We start from the raw sequence: 19,532 nt of genomic DNA, 5'->3' as shown, positions 1-19,532 counted from the left end.
TGGGACAAATTTGACACATCCCTATTATCTTGTGAGAAAAGAGAAATGGGGGGGGGGGCTTCCTTGAGCAATCCATTTGGGGTAAAGGCAGAAGGCAAATGCCCTAACATTTATTTCAGATTAAATCTTGAAATATACATTTTATATTATTGCACCATAGTCACTCACATAAGCATATTAAGCATTTAAAAGATTCATATTACTGTGGGCATTTATACACATCTGAAATATTTGTGTAAGAAAAAGAAGTTACAGTAAATAAGTGCCATTGTTACAAACAATCCTTTCAAAAGTTACATTTTAAAAATTTAGTAATTGCTTTAATTTGGAGGGAACTTTTATTTATTTTGTATTAGGATAAAGAAAGAGGGAGAAATTAGATTTTACATTATAGCTATAGATATTCAAAGAAAGTAATGTTTAAATTTGCGTTTTTGGAGGGAGTTTATATAGAATGATGATTGTATTTAAATTTGTTTAGGTTTTAAAAGTGTTTTAAGTTTTTTTCTCAATTAAGCCTGTACTCAGCTCTGGGAAGTCTAGGGGAGGGTTTGGGAGGTTGGGGAGGAGGGGGGTGAGGTAGGGTTGGGGGGGGTATGGGAAGGGGATTTGTTTTTGTAAAAATTTAAAAATTTTCAATTAAAAAAAAAAAAAAATTTAGTAATTGCTTTAATTTGGAGGGAACTTTTATTTATTTGACTATAATCTGTATAATGTTAAAGACACATTTCTCTCTGTCTTCCATTAACAGTCATCACTGCAAGCTATGCATAGTCAAAAAAGAAGAATGCAGATCACAATATAAATATTGTGAAAAGGAGGGAACAAAAAAGAAGCTGTACATATTTCAGTTGGAAGAAGTCTCAAGTTCTGCTTTGTTTGTTTCGGTCTCATTGAACAGCAATTTTCGAAAAATATTTGCATAGAATGGTCCATAAACCTGTTTATTAAGGTTAACAATGCTAGCATACTGCGATCCAATAGTCTCTATCTCTTTCTGAATCACACCAAGACCTCCAGGAACTGTAGGCATAGATTTTTGAAAGCATGGAGAAGCAAGCAAGCTTTTCATGTACAAATGAATTCGTTTACCTGTAAAAAGGGAAAAAAACACATAGATGTACAATTAGACTTCCTGGCATTATTTAGGACAGCATTAATTTCTCATGATGAATGAAAACTGATCAACTAACATGCTGATTAACTGCAAAGCATTCACATATCAAAAAAGGCAGTATGGCTATAGAGATGGCACTCTGGTTGATACTGATGCTATAGAAGTTGACATCTATGAAAGATTGACATGTAGACTGCAAAATGCACTGGAAATCTATACCGAGGAAATCTTTCCTCTTTCAGGGAAGTCTACAAAGCAATCGTTTTCAGTGAGGACAATATGAGAGTTATGATTTAGTAATACTTAAAGAGCCATAGGTTTCCAATTCCTGCTCTCAAAACCTTAGCAAACTCCATGTCTGCCAAGATTCACATATCCTGAGTCATAATGTTGTTTGCTTGGTTTACAGCATTTTGTTAAGTGAATTTCAGCACTGATTTGTAAAATGTGTGATCAACCCAGTCAACTGGTTTATTCAACAGTTAACACTGTCACAGTCAGTCAGTGGGAAGATCCTTCTGCATAAACTATTGCAAGCTAATGACAGGGTTCATCCATGTTTTAAATAGAGACAAAGCTAGCTGCCTTCCTGAACTTGTGCTCCTTTCAAATAACAATCTGGCTAAAACCAGGCTAACCATTTAGGGAAGCTAGGATTTCTGGATTCTGCAACTGAAATCTAAATCTAACACTAGTAATGTACTATTAAATGTAAGAAGTGGGTGGACCCAATCTTTACAATGGGGACAAGGGGAGGATTTTTAAAAATACATGTATAAAACAGAGTGCTCGGGAATCATAGGCACATAGGTACATTTAAATTTACATTTCATAGTAAGAATATATCAAGTAATTCATCACTAACCAATTAAGGTGATGACAGCATTGTCTTCTTCAACAATATTGCAGAGCTGACCTACCAAATTTGCTTGAACTTCTTTATTTAATAATTGAAAGCCTCTCTCTGTGAATGATTCATTTACTGCGTTACATGTCTGAACACCTATTGTATTAAGAGCTTCTTTTAAATCAAAACTCCTGCAAGGAAGAGGGGAGGAGATTAGAAACAACATGCTATCACATAATGCTTTTGTCTATTAAAAAAACCATTATTCAGTCATTCATGTGTTTACTTACTCCTTATGCATTCCTTCAAGCAAAACAAAAGAAATTCTTTTTTGTTTCTCAACTAAGTCTGGAATATCTTCAATAACTGCAGGTAACATGTTGCTTGTTATTAGAGAAATACACCCTACAATCTTCAATTGGTTCAATTTCCTGGATAATTCTTGAAGGCGAGTTTCATCTGTCATTAGTGTCTGAAACAATTGGAACATTTAGGAATAATCCTCAAGCATCTGACCATATTTAACATCTAAGTATATCTTTGTGAGAATGTCAACTTTTTCCATCAGGTTCAGGATAAAAAAAATCCCCTGAGAACTACCACCATATTTTCATTATATTCAATACTGCTGGTAATACAAATGCTAAATGCCCATACTCCTTTCTTTATAAATATTATTTTATAAAAATTTAAATGAAAATTAGATTAATGAGCAAATGGAGCCCACATAGGTACTAGCTAAAGCCCAAGGCTCATCCCAGCTTTCTATATCACACATTAACCAATCAGATAAATTTAGGAAGCTCTCAAATGCGAATAGGAGGATCTATTCTTCTTCTGTTGTTGCTCCTCAATAATTGCTATTTAAAATAGTAAAATTTTAAGAACCTGAAGGTACTAAATGGCATTTAAGACTAGGTGTTATAGTCTTAACTGTCATGACTTTGTCCTGTCTCTTAAAATTATTAAAACAATGATTGTCATCAAATCTGATGGAAGCATAGTCTGTAGAGCACAGGTGTCAAACTCGCCACGTAACATGATGTGTCATGACATATTGCAACTTTTTTTGCATTGCCGGAGCTGGGGTGAACACGGCCTCCGTATGATATAACCGGCCCACGGGCTGGCAGTTTGACACCCCTGCTGTAGAGTTAGGTGTTCCCATTAATTTCTATAGGATAAAGTAAGTAGGTTACCACAGAGTCGGGCTTCATTAATAACCAATCACATCAAATACAAGGCAAAATATTATAATGAAAAGAAATGAATGACTGTCAAGCTATCGGCTCTCATAAAAGGGAGTCAGCTTTATCCAATCTTCTTGCAAAAATCTATCCATGACATTATGAATGGTAATAATTATTGAACAGCCTCTTGGCATAGATTCAGGCAACATGCTAACCTATAAAATGTTTTTGGATTAGTGTGTTGTGGTTCATTCCATAAATCATGGTTAAGCCAACCATGATTTAAGTATAAATTGCTATCCACTATGTATGTTACAGGAAAAAGGAGAATAAAGGTTTTATTCTATCTTATTTATATTCTATCTTAAAGTGCTAAGATAGAAAGCAAATTACCTCTGGAATTGTTTTTTTCTGATAATCCCACTCTAACAGTTTCAGGTAGCTGTTTGTTAACAGCACAGTTGGACTAAGGTTTGGTTTTGAGATCCCATTAGCACCAGGGGATGATGACATTTCACCAGAAATAGAAGATAATTCATCTTGTATTGATTCCCTTATCCATTCGGTTGTCAAGTCTAGGGCACCTGAACATTTGGAGACAGAGATAAGAAAGAGCAGACTTGTAATTTTTGTTTTACAAAGGCATGTACCCAGTTCAGTAAATAAGCTATGGGAATGAATAACTCCAGGACCTAATCACCAAAAGATAATAAAGGTGAATCTTGAAAACTAGAGTGTTTTTAAAAACTGACTAAGCTTACAACATGACAAAGTAACATAATCATGCATGAATATACAATGTAAGAAACATCCAAACAGTAAAACATGTAAGCCAGAACATTTTTGCAACTCAAGGTTTTTTACTGATCATAATCCTTAACAAGTTTTAGAATACTTCACTTCTCTCCCCAAATCTGTTGCAGGTTTTTGCTCAACTGCTTCAGATCTCTTATAATTGCCTTTGTTGCCACTGCGTTGTCTATTCCATTTTATGTAAACAAAGAACATACTTGGAGTTTCTTCAAGTATATCTTGGAATTTTGCTCTTTCATAATCTATCAAGTTGCGCTGAAGGTGAGGTCTAAGACTCTGAATGGTAAAATTAACCATATCCATTGTCATGAGATCCAGAACATGGAATATTTGCCTGAAAGAATAGAGAAATAACAAATCTGCAGTATGTTCAAGCACTGTACTTACATACTTTGTCGGTTGTCCTTTCTCACAATGTGAACATGATATATACTCTATATGCCTCCAGAAGCGGTGAATGCACCAACACTGGAAGTTTTTAAGAAGAAACTGGACAGTCATTTGTCCGAAATGGTATAGGGTTTCCTGCCTGAGCAGGGGGTTGGACTAGATAACCTCCAAGGTCCCTACCAACTTTATCATTATTATTATTATAACTAAACAAGAGTTTAGTTTTCATAAGAAACTACATCCTATCCAAGCTTCAAAGATAAGGCATGCAACTGTAAAGCTACTGAGCAGAATTTCAGCTGTTCTGCAATGTTCCTATAGTTACATCTTTATATAACCTATAGCTACTGCAAACACAGATCACAAGAAATGATAACACAAATCCTATCTATTCTGCTCCTACAGTGGCTTAACCAGATGCCTATGGGAAACTGGTAGTGCAAAAGTCACTTTTTAAACTCTTAAGCAACTAGCTTTAAAAAGCAAATAGCCATCAAGATAGACTTGATATCCATTGGGATTAAAACAACACTAAAAGCTGAGTTGAACCATAAGAAAATATAATGAAAGGATGCTTCTTTTACAAGAACAAAAATAACATGGAAGTGGATGGTTGCTTTTACAAAAGACGGGATAGGGAAAAAGCAGAAAACTAAAAAAAAAAAAGGCCAAAGATTCATAGTTTAAAGTCAGACTGAAGATGGTGATTGTACATAGAATGTTTTAGTCCAGGGTTTCTCAAATTTGGGTTGGTGGGCTTCAGCTCCTAGAATTCCTCAGTTAGCAATGCTTTAGTCAATGGTAAGTATTATTAATGTCTGACTATCAACAGTAAAATATGAATGGAAGGACTCCACAGCAATGCTAGTTGGGAATTCTAAATGGTATAAGACACCTAGAAATTTGGGGGAGATTGATTTGGATCATTCTTTTAATCACCACCTAGTGTTAACATACCAACCTCAACAATGTTACAATATTCCCAGTGGGCTTTAACTGGTTGATATCATTGTCTCTTACTGGAGCACACAGCTTCCCCATAGTGCTAATGACATAGTTTGCAAGACCTTGGATATCAACTGCATTGTGCTCAGCCTGCTGCCTTATAAGGTCTGTGTCGAGGACTTCACAAATTTGGTTGCGCATCCTGTTAGCCCCCGGATTCAAAAAAGAAAGAAGGATCTGCAAGATTAAAACCAGAAGTCAAGTAAGTTGTAATTAATGACCCATAATAGCAATGTGTGTTTCATGTGGTCAAACACACATGTAGAGAGAATCAGTCAATCCCACAAGTTAGGAGGAATTTCAGGAATTTGGCTTTATGTTGTATGTGCCAAATTTTCCTCTTCAAGAGCAATTATGAGTCCTGCCCATCTTGCCACTTGAAGTTACCCTCTGTACAGTTTTTCATTCAAATGATGTGAATGCCATATCTGGATGCAAAACAGGTACATGCTGTTCCACATCTAGATTATTTCACAAAAGTGTCATTTGGAGGAACTAAGTGGCCACAAAGCTAACAACAAAGTGATTTTGGTTCAGTTTGCTCCCCCCCCCAACTGCCTAATTTACGGGGCAAAAAAGTCAGGGAAAACCATGGAGGCAATTTTGAACTGCCTGGAAGCTCAAAAACCTTGTGAAAAATTAATAAGTACATCTGAGTTCTACTAACAACAAGAAAGTCAGTTTGGTGTAATGGCTAAGGCATCAGGCTTAGACCATGAGTTCTACTTCTCAGAGACAAAGTCAGCTGGGTAACCTTGGGCTGATCACTCTCTCCCAGCCCTAGGAAGGAGGCAGTGACAAACCACTTCTGAAACACCTTGCCAACAAAACTATAGAGAGTAGCCCAAGCGGTTGCCAGGAGGCAACACTAAGTCAAAGGTATGCATTCGTACAGACACACAGACATCCCATCCCCACCCACCGCAAAACCTTTAACAACTACAAAACAATGTTATGATGTTATATAATGTAATGTTGTAGTTGTATTAGCAGGACCCCATTGAGGCCCTGCTTAAATACTCAGCATGCAAATACTAATACACATAAATTTCAGGCAAAGCCTGCCAGGCACACACATTTTTAACTGGCTTTCAGTACTGACAGGATAAGCTGAGCAGTTATTGTGGTCACCTTGAACATATAACAATCTACATCAGAGTCTAACATCAATGTAGGGAAATATAGTAAGAGCTGGCCAAATCAGCATTTTTTCTCTCATAATCAGACTGTTGAAAATGCTGGTCCCTATCATACCCCCAGAAGCCTGTAAGTAAGAACAAGTATTAGAGGAGAGGTGCCACAATGAGTGATATCAAACATTATGCAGTTCTGCCCCTGGCAGCTATGCCATCATAAACAAAAAAAAGCATGCTATTTTGTATCTACATATAAATTTTCCTTATCATTTCTTTCTATCTGTTATAATACTTTTCAGCAGCCCTCCCCACCCTCATTGGCTCTCAGGTGTGCTCAAACTCAACTTTACCATTCTCCCAACCACGATGGCCAAGATACCTGAAAGACAGTCAGACTAGGGACATCTTGAGAGGCTGCAACTTTACATCTATAACTTTGATTTACAGAATGCCAATGTAAAGAACCTGCTTCATGGCTGCTTACCAACAAGACAAAAACAAACTTAGCTTGAGAGAGCAGGACCAAAGACCCACCTCTTTAATTTCCTCAAACAGTTTGATTGCGTGCCCATACTCAGGAGGGTCTTCATTCAAATCTTCTTCTAGGCCATCCCAGAATGCTTTATGTACAATTTGTTTAACCCTTCCAGGCAAGCTGTCAGGTGTGAGATGGGAAGACAGGACAGTATATACATTCAAAGGAAGCATAGTGTTAAAACTACAAAAGTCAAATCAAGTTCCTGCTTAGAGGACCTATCATTTCATTAACAGAAAGATCTTAGCCATGGCAGTTTATAAACCAAGGATCAGGGTTCAATTTATTTGTGAAATGGGCCATTACAGTTGTTACAGAGGTCACAATTTGTGTGATACCTTAACCGGTATTTATAGGAATATTGTATGCTCGGGGTCTTTTTTAAAGTAGCAATGTGTAAGTTTCATGGGCTTATTAGTTTGAATCACAAGAGTAACCTGAAAAAAACTTGCTTAGCTTTTTGAATACACATTCTGTACCAAAAGATGAACATTTGAAAGGACCCCTGAAACTGTGCAAACTATCTGTGAATGCTTGTTGATTTGTCAGAAAACTGGCTCCCTTTTCCATCCCTTTTTTAGAACCTACCTGTTGTGTGGGTGCTCTATGCGTTCCAAATGAAAATTCTCATTTACAGCAATTTCATGAGCCAGAGTCAGGTTTGAGAGATTCCTTGCAGCTGCCATCATTTCATCAAACGTAACCATTTTGGGAGGGCTTGTTGCTGGAATCAAGAAATAAAACACATGCCACATTGACTCAACATGAAAACAGATCAATATTTTTCATTTCTGGGTTCTTCATTTAGTGTTTTAAAAAACATTACTTTGAACTTGTATTTTCACAAAATATCTCCTTTTTTGGCAAATTCCAAACTGGAAGATTTTGTTACCTGGAATGCAATTCAAAAACTGCCAGTCTTTGTTCCCCTCTCGTTGTTCTTGTAACAGGATGTTAGTGTTTATTCCTGAAGCAATAGACTAGCTTAGAAATAAACTTAAGGACAAGTTAATTGAGCTTCCCCACCATTCTGTAACTGGGTTCACATACCATACTAAGTCAAACTGCACTTTGATTTGGCCTGCATGTTCCATCAGCATCCTACTGTAGCTGAAACCATGGTTTATGAAATCAGCCAACTGTTCCTTGCTCAGCAAGCCCTGATTAATATGTGCTGTCCCAGAGAATTCCTCCTTTGTACTTGACCCTCTATACCCGGGGTGTCAAACTGCCAGCCCGTGGGTTGGATGCATCATAGCGAAACCACACCCACCCCATTCCCGGCAATGGCAAAAAAGTTGCGATACATTGCGACACATCATGTGACATTGCAAGTTTGACACCCCTGCTCGATACAAACGCTAATCAAACTGGCACGTGTACTTTATTTTGACAGCAGAAATAAAACAGGAATTATAACTTTACTTGAAGGAGACAGATTAACATCAGAGATTCAAGATGTTTTTCACTGCACCAAGTTTCAGCCACAGTTGGCCCATTCTCTTTAGTGAAAAGGCCAACTCTAATCTCTGCACATCAGAAATTGCTTGCTCTTTGAAGTCAATTAATAAAATCTCTTTTAATAAAATCTCTTTAAAATATGTATCTAAATATATATGTTCGAAACAGAATGTTTTCCTTTTATTGGCATGCTATTGCTTCTATATATACAAAAATGTTATTATTTTCCCATTTTACTCAGGTGTAAGATATTTTAATAGAGAAATCCAACTAAGAATGTATTAATACAATCAGTGAGTAAATAAACACTAGACAGAAGTGAATTAAAATGAGGAAATACACATTCTATTCAAAGTAAAGTTTTTCAAGCATTATCTTAGTGAAATGTTTTTGCACAAAATTACATTTCCAGTATACCCATAAGTTATAGAATATTTTGGACATGTTCTAAGATGATCATTTAGTTCAGCTAGAGGACAACTCAAATGTTTTGTTATTTAATACTTTTTCAGCAAAATTTTAAAAGGTACTTAAGGATATGGCTGGCATTTCTCTGCAGACAGATAAGCTAAGACAGGGGTCCCAACCCCCAGTCCATAGACCAGTACCAGGCCACGGCATGCCAGAAACCAGTCCACACAAACAAGCAAATCCCCATCCGCAGGATGTAGGCAGCACACAAAATCACGCACCCTCTCTCCACGTAACCGGTCCCTGGTGCCCAAAAGGTTGGGGACCTCTGGGCTAATACATTTTAATGGCAATTATAAACATAATTCAGGGAAGTCCTTCATGACATCTTTACTAATGCCCAGCATCAATATATGGGCAACTGCTAGAACCCAAACCCATGCTGGTTATAGGTTAACAATAATCTCACATTCTGGCAATCTTTTTCACCCAGAAGACTTGGTATGATGTCATGGAAGATAGCTAAAAAAAACCCTTCTAAAATGTGGCCAGCCTCAACTCCCCTAGGAAACTGCTGAAATTTTCCACAATTTGGGAAATTATTTTGAATGTTCTGAGGACACAATCTAGAAGTGTCAGGGTCATTGCACTGTCCATCTTTGACACAAATCCTACAAATGTTCAAATTAGGCCAGAAGACAATAGTTCACCAACATTCTCCTCCAAATGGAGGAGGATCTGCATATCCAACCTGAACTTATCCCAGACCCTTTTGGCAATTCAAAGGCACATATCCCAGTATGTGCTTCTTACTTACAGGCTGGAGAACTGGGCTTGCTTGAAGAATCACTGGTAAAACTCTGCCTTGAGTATTCAGAGTCACTAGATGAAGAAGTTGCACTTTCTGAAGATCTTGAAGAATCACAGTCACTGCTCTGCTCATCAGTGAAAGGCATTTTGGATCACTTCTGTTGATCCAGTAAATAGAGCCTGCCAAATGTTTTAAAAGGGGTTTATTAAAATCTGTTTGATACAGCTATAAGAAAGTCTTTAAAACTGTTATCACTGGAGAACAATATTTAAAGTAGTGTTTATTCCAAATAATTTATCTTTAAAATGGAAGGATATCCCTAGATTCACTGAAAATATAGGAAGCAGGTGAGGGGTTTTTTCTCTAAGTTTCCTTTGAGGGATGGTGTCATCTTGCCTTTGGATAAATCTGATAAGCAGATATTACCTATCTTAAATACAACTTATCCATTTTACTGTACATTTAAAAATGAATCATGCAGTATTACTAAATATCTTTGGATTTTATACCAAACTGGCTTAAACTGTATGGTGTACAAGGTAGTGCTAAGAATCTTGGGAAAAATAATTAAAATAAGACACCAAACCTAGACTATTCATAATCACAGATTATGTTCTTTATATAATAGAATTTTCCATATTTGCAGCATTATATTTTATTACAGCTATTCCCAACTCAGATGTGGACATTGTCCTACTTGATGGTCATGACAATTAAACTATGGACAAGTAAATTACTGAATGTTAGTCAAAACTGTATACTAACCTGTGTAAGGAAGCACCAAATGAAATTATCACAATTGTCTAGAGGTAGATGCAGTCCTCTTGAAAATTAAAAAGACAGACGTTACTTAACACTTCAAAGGATTTTCCACATATATCATTTTATCTGTCTTTATAGGAATTGTATAAGACAGATTCATATTCTAATATAAAAACCTAGACTGGGCATTTAATGTCTAGTGTTAAATAATAAAAATCATTTTAGGCTATAATCTTACAGAATTTAAGGTAGCATTTTATGGACCACTGGATTCCTTGAAAATTGAGATGCTCTTCCTTATCAAAATGCTATTAACTAAACTTTGCATAACTGAATAAATTCCATTTTTCACTGGAATTTTAAATAGAGACAGTTCCCTTTTGGATATGGATTCTAGTACCTACTACTAGAATCAGACTAACAGAAGTTTTACATTTTCTAGGTCCAAATGATCCTTACTCTATTCTTGTTAATAAAGAGTTACTACAACAAAAAGAGAAGTAATGACTTTGAATTTCTTGGAATATTCAATAGTATTTAACCAGTTAAATAAGTGGCAATCATCCAACTGATAAACTTAGAATATTTGTCTAGTGGATTAAATAATGTGCCAATTTGTGCAATATGAAACCCAACACTGCAGTGTGATAAGAGATCTAAGAGATTTAAACCAGCCATTACTCAATTCATATACTTTATCCATTATTATGCTAATACCTACTCACTTTTGAAAAACCCATAACTGAAAATCCATTATTGACATATAACACCTCTTGCAGTGAACCATCAATAATCCTCATGATGCAATTAAATACTTCCTGTGCCAAGGAAAAGCAACCATTTATAGGGTTGGTCAGGTAGATAAATAATCCCACCTATCATATCTAGGCACGTGTGCAGGACAGGAAATAAACATGATATCATACAGTTTAAAAATTACAGTTGGAACTTACATAGTCATGCAATTATTAAACTGCTCTGGCAATGAGTCAACAAATACTTCATGCAAGCATGAATCTCCTGTTTACAACATGAACATTTTCCAGATGTTCCTTGGTTCCATAGGAATCTTCTTAATCAAAACTACCAATGAATTGACAGCCAATTAATTGTAGAGAAGGTGCCCTCTTTGTGGACTTGAGAATTAGTTCTACAAATGGTGAAGGAGAGGCAGATTAGTATGCCAGTCTTCATTTCTCTTCTTGGATGTAAACTTAATGAGTAAGCACAAAAACTACCGGTAAATTGAATGAAACCAGCTCTCCTAACTTGGTGTCCTCAAGATGTGTTAGCATATAGCAAGGAATTATGGAATCATTTTTTTTAACAGGATGACAGAATTTTGGGAAGAGGGATTAAAACATCATTGCATGTAACAGGCATCTTTTACTTTTTAATATCAAAAGGGTAAGCCACAACACAGCTGTCATTTGTTTTAATGGTTCCATTCACGGTCATTTAAAAATCTTTGTTATCAAATGTGCAAGATACTTTACAGCAGCAGCATAGTAGCAACCCACCCTTGATTTGCAAGTGAAGTTCCTTATGCCATAGCATAGCCTTGATGATCATGGTAACAAAGACTCTTAAAAACTCATTTTATTCTTGGGTAGTTACAGAAAAGCTCATATGACAAGGTAAAACAAAGGCATAGTCCCAAAAGCAGCAAATAAAAATTCTATATTTGAAGAGCAAGATAGACTATAAATTATGATTTATCAATGACAATGGCTGAGTTTACATAGCTCACTAAGCCAAAACCAAATAAATTACACTATTGTTTAGCTTGATGTGTGAATAAAATCACAATATGTAACGATACAGTCCAGAAACAATTTATCTAACTTACGAGTGTCAGACCCAATGAAGAAAACTGACATAATAATAACACAACTACATACTTTAGAGTTTTGTGCCTGTATGTCATATTGCATAAAATACACAAGAACATGAGTCACTGAGCCAGGTAATTAAATGAGACTGTCCCTCATTTGCAGAGAGCATGAAGACTCCAGAAAGAAATTTGAGATGCTTCCCTTCCAACTTCATAGTTTCTTTGTTTGGAATCCCATCTGTGATCTTTTTAAAATAGCTAATAGAAATAAACTTCCGAATATATTCTGCTCCTCAGATATTACCATACTGACATTTAGAAATGGATCTTCTTTCTGATTTTATATGTGATGTAGCAATCAGCAAAATGTACATTTTCCATTTTATAGAAAAGGTTTTTGGAAAATAATCATTTGTAATAATAAATCAGCTACAGAAAGTTGCAATTTAAAAATGCACATTTCAAAGATGTTTGTGCATACTATACAGAAACTCAGTGTAGAACCTGAATACCCTAATGACCAAATAATTACCTACTAATGTAGTAGAAAGAAGGATATGGTTATTTCTATGTGCTATATTATTATTCCCAGGATATATTCTGATTCTCAAGCTTAAAGGGATGATCTTCACATAGATCAAACCAAGCCACTTATCTAAATACTGGTTTTATATTTTATTCAGAAGTAAGGAAAGACAGAAGTTGCAAACAGTTTTCTTACCTACTTACTCAGAATATATATACAAAGCATCAAGAAAAATATTTTTAATTTATGCGTCAAGTTACATACATCAGAAATTTACTCAAGTCAGACTCATTCACTACTCTCTGTCCTCTACTCCTTCCACTGTTTAAATAAATAATGCATTCCTAAATTTTCACCCGCCCTAAATTGCAAATAGGAGGTATTTGGCTAATGTTAATTTGTCATTTTACATTATGAAATGAGTTTGCCCCACTGACTGTTAAAAGTTCACGTTTACAAGAAAACAACCCCTCTACTGATAAAGCAGACATTAAATGGGCATGCTGAAAAAAACCCAAATAATTAATAAGAAACTGAAAGGAATAAAATGAACTGCTGGTAGAAAGTTTCTGACGTTCAGATATTTGGGCTGCAAGGGTTTTTTTGTAACTTTTTGCTGTGAAAAACATGGAGATCTCAGAAAATTAATGACCATCAGTAGGTATGCAAAATATATATAGATGCCATCAACCAGAAATAGAGTGATAGAGTTCATGCATCACTGGAGTAGATAGGATTGTGGAGTGGATAACGTTGCAGTCTGCACATTTTATGCTATCTTGGGGAACTGGAAAGCTACTACTAATAGCGCTATAGAAAGCAATAAATAAAAGTAAATATGAAGACCTCTACATACTTCACTTACTCACCCTAAAAATGTACATGGTAGATCTAGCCTATCTGTCCTAAGTGCAACTATATAGGACATGTACACACAATAAATAAAAGCAGAACCTAAAACAGAAATTCACAGTCTTATTTTGGTTGGAAAATAAGCTTCATTACAAATTACATTGTATAAGAAAACTTGAGATAATATTTAAATGCTTAAAAGAATCTTATTTAAAAATAGAAATATATGCATATATATAATCTGTGTTTACTGCACTATTTTTAGACTGCCTACCCTGGTCAATCCTTACCTGTTCAAGAGTTGCTTCCTATGTGGGATTTGATGCAGTTCATTGGCAGTTACACGTTCAATATGTATATTGAAGATCATTTAAGAAGTATGTAGCAGATCTGCAGACCGAAACACAGAAAAGAAGAAATTTGAGTAAAACCAATATAATAGTATAGCTATAGCATGTTGTCAACTAAGTATAATGCCTATCTGGGACAGAAGATGAGATAAGATGGAATTTGCATAGTCGTTTATAGACTTTTCAGTCTCCATTACTGTTAACATTTACGTATTTGTGAAACACTTGCAATTTCATTTTTAAGCAATATTCATTTCTGCATGAATATCTTTACAAGCATATCAAATATTTAAGCTGATGGAGTGATTTTATTAAAATATAATTTTACATTTACATCATCACCTGTAGAGTGGCAAGGGCAAACATAACATTAACTCATGCACGAACTCGCCAAACTCCTAGTGAAAACCTGGGACTTCAAAACAGAGGGATTATGGAGAGTCATGCAATGTACCAGTTGCATAATTCTACTCACAAATATAGATCCTGTAGTGGCAGCTTTCATTTTTTTTAATTACTAAAAATGTTTCATTTTTCCCAGGCTGATGCTTCTAATAATTCTTAGCTTTTGCTGACAAACAATGTTACTTGAAAACTAACCCATCTACACTCCATGCTAAAACAAGGCTGGAGTATAAATAGTTCTTTGAAGAAGCAGAAAATTAAAATAGAAAAGTGGTTCATTTAGTATCTCATAATGGGAAAAAAATCATTTAAGGAATGTGCGACCTTTCTTCTTGCACACACCAGAATCAGTGCTGACCAACTTCAGTGATACCGTAGTACAATACGTGACTTAGAAATTCTTGGACTGTTTGTTTGTTGTTTCCCTTTTCAGAAGAGGAAAAGGATTCAAGAATATACTAATCTGAGTAAATAAGGCAACATGGCTCTTTATGGCTCTGTATGGCTTTAGCTTCAGTAGAAAATTTATGTTTTGTGTGTGCCTGTGCATGGTGAGGAATTAGCAGATATCATAAGCATATCTTTTTGAACTCAGAAACATAGCAACCCATATACAAAGGTATAGCAATAATCACCTTATCAATCTTCCAATGAATGGAAGCTGAGCAGCAACACTTATTATATTAATTATAGAGATGTAGATAATTAAGTGGGAAATAGGTTTCTTTAATGAAGTTTTGTTAACAGTAAATTCCATAATGTAACATCATTAGGTGAGAATTTAATTTTATCAGTGGTATTTCATTTAAGTAGATCTGTTTCTTGAGAAGACATTATATGTACATCCTAATTCAATCACCTTACTGATGTTTGTAAATCAGATTCTGAACATTTAGTTTTATGTATAACTCATTGCAAACATTAATCCAGAAGACAGAAATTCGTTTTTCTCCTGCTATGAGCTAAATTCAGTCGTTGGAGTAGCAACCTTTTTCTTCGTTTTCTCTCTGCACGCTAGTAAGAAAGGAATATACAACTCTCTCCTGAGATCTAAAATAAATACTTAGAGATATGTTCTACGTAGACTTTAGCATTAGCTAATAATTTAGATTGCATAATTTTTACCAAGAATTACAAGTGCTTTAGTGACCTTTCAACCTATTGTTCTTTCCTACCCTTGCATTTTTAGTAAATGCTTCAGCTGTCCTAGCATTTTCTTTAAGACTAAGATAAACATGACCTGGAAAATCTGTAAGTGGAGTCTCTTCTTCCCCCTCCTGCAGTATCTGTATTTCAGACCTAGATTATTCTTCATTTAAAAGGGCAAATCCTGATTTATGAAGTAGCAGCTCTGGAAGAAAGAAGGCTTGAACTCCTCCCTCCCCCCCCCCAGAATATTGCTTTCCACATTTAAGTTACTTCTTCAAAACTTAAGTGAATTCCCCCAAAGGGAAGAAAGTGCATCTTAGTTAAAATACAGTCCATTATTAAGAGGAAGAGACAAGAGACAAAGGCTTACAGAATTGATAGAACTCTTCAGAATGTAGAGTCTCTCTCCCTCCCTCAAGAAAATATTATTCATTTAATGATCCATATTTATTGCAGGTTTATTTCGTGCAAGTCTTCTGCCTGGAGTTTTTTTTTCTGGTATTGGACACTGTGTTGCAATCTTATGTACATCTATATAGAAAAAAAAACTTCAGAATATATATTAGTGAAAAAATATGGTTGCACCATAATGCTATCAGTCTTAGGATCTTTAAAATATTGCAAAATTGGAATTCACAGAATTCAAAGGGGTTAGTAATGAAAGATGGTGAGCATTCCTGACTTCCATCTCTGATTCACCTGCAATGAAGTGTCACAATACATATATATATATACTTTGTTTTCCTACTACAAATGCCCCTGGACTTTCAGATCTACTCTGCCATCTTTTAAAGTGAGTCATTCTTTATTAGTAAACATAATTTTCCTTTCCGTATCATGGTGCAAGGGCTATCGTTTCTGAGAATTTGTGGGAAATATTTCTCTTATACCTGTTATTATCACTTTTACGCACTTCCGTTGGATTTCAGTATCTGCTCAATCTATCAATCTATCTATCTGTCATCACCATTGTGGATGATTTTTGTATGTTCTCTGTATTGTGGCGTCCTTGGTGCTCTCTGAGCTTGGTTGCTTTCTTATGAGTAATTATATCTGCAAACAAACAGCCATGCTCAGAGAGCACTCAAGACTCTATAGTTCAACCCTGACAAATATTATTTTCTATTGTTTTCTTTATGATTATTTTCAGATTAATTTCTTCTTTTTGAATTTTATGAGTTACTGCTAGATAAAATTTAATGAAAGTAAGTTCTTTTTGTTTTTATAACAAGGGAGCCAAACATTACCAGTTTTGTGATATGATTTATCACTTGATGTTTCAGATAAACTATGTGTAAAAATCAAGAATATTCATGAGTATTCTTTTTTCAAATAGAAGTCTGTTGCATTATGTTCCAGATACTCAGATCTGTAGTTCTGATGTTTGGTTTTATGCAGAAATCTATGATCAGTGTTTTAACAATTATTTCAAATTGATCCAATGTAAAGGATACAGATTCATGCCTCGAATCCAAGTATCCAATCAATTGATAGGATCTATTGCGATAGTTCACTTTTATAGACAAAGGTGTTTTGTGACTTTAGAATGATGTCACGTGACTCCTTTAAAAGTGATGCAAAATCCAATTATCTCTCTCAAACTCAATTTTTGTGTCATGTTGGAGCCAAAAGTGGTGAGATCCATGATTGTTCAATTCTACGGACCTGACAGACATATTTATTTCTTGATGATTTCATGTAGGTTCCATGTAAGGATTAAATGAAATCAGGAAGATTCGGGCTTCAAATTATGTTTTAATATTGCAATGGAGGCAAAAGGTCCCATGACTAAGAAGCCTGGCAAATGTGTCCTGTGATTTGAGGTGGTTTCACATGATCTCATGGAAAAATCCTGAAAAATCAAGAGAATCTCTGCAGAAATGGAGAGATATGCAATTATTATGGTGTATTCTGTGCTAATAGACATAACTTATGATTCGGCAGTGATTTATTATTGTGTTTAAAGTACTTTTAGAAACATTTAATATTTAAGTAACTTTCTACAATTTGTCAAATTAGAAAAAAAACACCATTGTTAACTAAGATGATGATTTAAGTGCAAGAATGTTTATAAACATCTGAACCATGGGCTATTGGATCTGTTGCAGAAATCTAGACAGCTACTATATAGAAGTTTTGCTTTTTAATTTTAAATTGGAGTTATAAGGAATAATAATAATAATAAATAATTGCAACTCATATATACAGAACTCTTGTCCTTGGTTCCCAGGTAATGGTCACCCAGATTTTTGTGGTGGCCCCCTCCTGAGATTTTATTTCCATAACCCCAAATGCAATGGGCAGAGTAAGAGGATGTATAAGTAGTCCTCAACTTACAACAGTTCGTTTAGTGACCAAAGTTACAACAGCACTGAAAAAAAATGACTTTTTTTTTACTTACAACCGTTGCAGCAGCCCCTTGGTCACATGATCAATATTCAGACACTTGGCAACAGACTCATATCTATAATGGTTACAGTGTCCTGGAGTCATGTGATCCCCTTTTGCGAACTTCTGACAAGCAAAGTCAATGGGGAAGCCAGATTCACTCAACAACCATGATACTATCTTAACTGTAGCGATTCACTTAATAACTGTGGCAAGAAAGGTTGCAAAATGGGGCAAAATTCACTTAACAAATGTCTCACTTAGCAACATAAATTCTGGGCTCAATTATGATGGTATGTCGAGGGCCACCTGTACTAGCAAGTCAACATGAGAGCCGCGTCCTCCACCGCTCTATTGTACCGTACAAGACTAAGAACAGCAAATGAGTAACTCGACGCCCCTCCTAGAAGGCAAGAACAGCAGCTCCTCCTTGTCCTCCTCGGCTTGGCCGATCTCCTCCCCGCAGATGTATTTTTGGCGGCGGCTCAGAGGCGCAAGCGTCCTGGCACCCTCCGGTCCAAACAAAACCAGCGTTTCCAAGGAAAACCTCTAAGCAACAGGTCGCTTCTCGCCTTCGTTATCTGCTCTTTCTCTAAACGCTTCCGGATCTTTAACTGTACCCGAGGAGTTACGCTGAAGCAGGGGCATTAGAAAAGTGTTTCAAAAAGGACAAAATGATTAGGGTTGCCAACGGAGGGTTTTCCACCCCCACCCCCGGCCCCCGAAAGGGAATTATTGCTCTCTTTCCCCCACTCAGCTTTGCCCAACTGCAAAAAACGCGCTTTGCGGTTGATAGACGAGAGGAGTCACCTTGAGATCGAGCTCCCACCGCCCGCCTTATGTTTGTTTGTTTAACCAGGGGGCCAAACAAGCCAACACAAGCTGAATTGGACAAACAGCGTAAGCCATTAGCCATTGTTTACACATCAGAACCGCAGAGTCTGACACGGGCTGTGCTTCACATTAGGATCCAGCCAGAATGATTCCCCCACCACCACCCTCACCGCGCTCAGGGTTCTCCGCAAGGCAAGCGAGCCCTAGGGGCTCCCGAGACAATCCAGGGATCATCATCGATCTGATTCTCGGGCTTGGGGAGGACGTGGGCGTTCCTTTCTCAAGAGGAAGAGGAGGAAGAAAAAAGGCAAATCAAGACCCACTCACCGCAAGAGACCCTTCCAGGCAGAGAAGTCCTCGGTTGCCCCGGTTCTGCCCGGGCTGCTCCCAGCTGCTCTCACTCGGTCTTTAACTCTCCATCCGCCTCCCCCGTTTGGTTATACATAGTCTTTGGCCGTCTATTAGCAGCTGCCTGGACGCTCCCACTTCTCTATGAGGAGAGGGGGAAGCGTTTCATTCCGTATCTTAACCGACACGACAGGCAAGGGAAGCAACACGTTTTAGCCCGGACAGGTCGAAGCCGGCTGCGCAGTATTTTTCCCAAAAGGGAGGCAAATTCGTCCTTCTCTGAGATGGGTCCGCTCCCCTTCCCTGGGTAGGAATGCTCCTCTCCCGGCTGGAGGGGCGGGGCTAAGCGATGTTTACGGAAGCGAGCG

The 19,532-nt window shown here is 36.6% G+C and overlaps 1 protein-coding gene across 4 annotated transcripts; it reads right to left on the bottom strand.

The window, feature by feature from the left end:
- Positions 1-578: 578 nt before the first annotated feature.
- On the bottom strand, positions 579-19,464 carry TCP11L2 (t-complex 11 like 2). Of its 4 annotated transcripts, XM_039363918.1 has the most exons (14): positions 19,144-19,464; positions 15,965-16,125; positions 13,981-14,080; positions 11,432-11,628; positions 10,482-10,539; positions 9,723-9,895; positions 7,622-7,757; positions 7,033-7,153; positions 5,319-5,539; positions 4,165-4,301; positions 3,548-3,738; positions 2,255-2,436; positions 1,983-2,155; positions 579-1,092 (listed from the first exon to the last, which is right to left on the bottom strand). In XM_039363918.1, exons 6-14 carry the CDS (start codon positions 9,859-9,861, stop codon positions 848-850), a joined length of 1,545 nt encoding a protein of 514 aa, XP_039219852.1. In that variant the 5' UTR covers positions 9,862-9,895; positions 10,482-10,539; positions 11,432-11,628; positions 13,981-14,080; positions 15,965-16,125; positions 19,144-19,464; the 3' UTR covers positions 579-847. The 4 variants fall into 4 exon arrangements, with proteins under 4 accessions (XP_039219852.1, XP_039219855.1, XP_039219854.1 ...); XM_039363921.1 differs by lacking the exon at positions 11,432-11,628; XM_039363920.1 differs by lacking the exon at positions 15,965-16,125.
- Positions 19,465-19,532: the final 68 nt, after the last annotated feature.

The sequence above is a fragment of the Crotalus tigris genome, unplaced genomic scaffold (assembly GCF_016545835.1).
Source record: "Crotalus tigris isolate CLP2741 ecotype Arizona unplaced genomic scaffold, ASM1654583v1 scf7180000019630.4133010339:1179603, whole genome shotgun sequence".
NCBI lineage: Eukaryota > Metazoa > Chordata > Lepidosauria > Squamata > Viperidae > Crotalus > Crotalus tigris.
The sequence above is the reverse complement of the archived record's forward strand: the minus strand, read 5'-3'. Positions and strand labels throughout refer to the sequence as shown.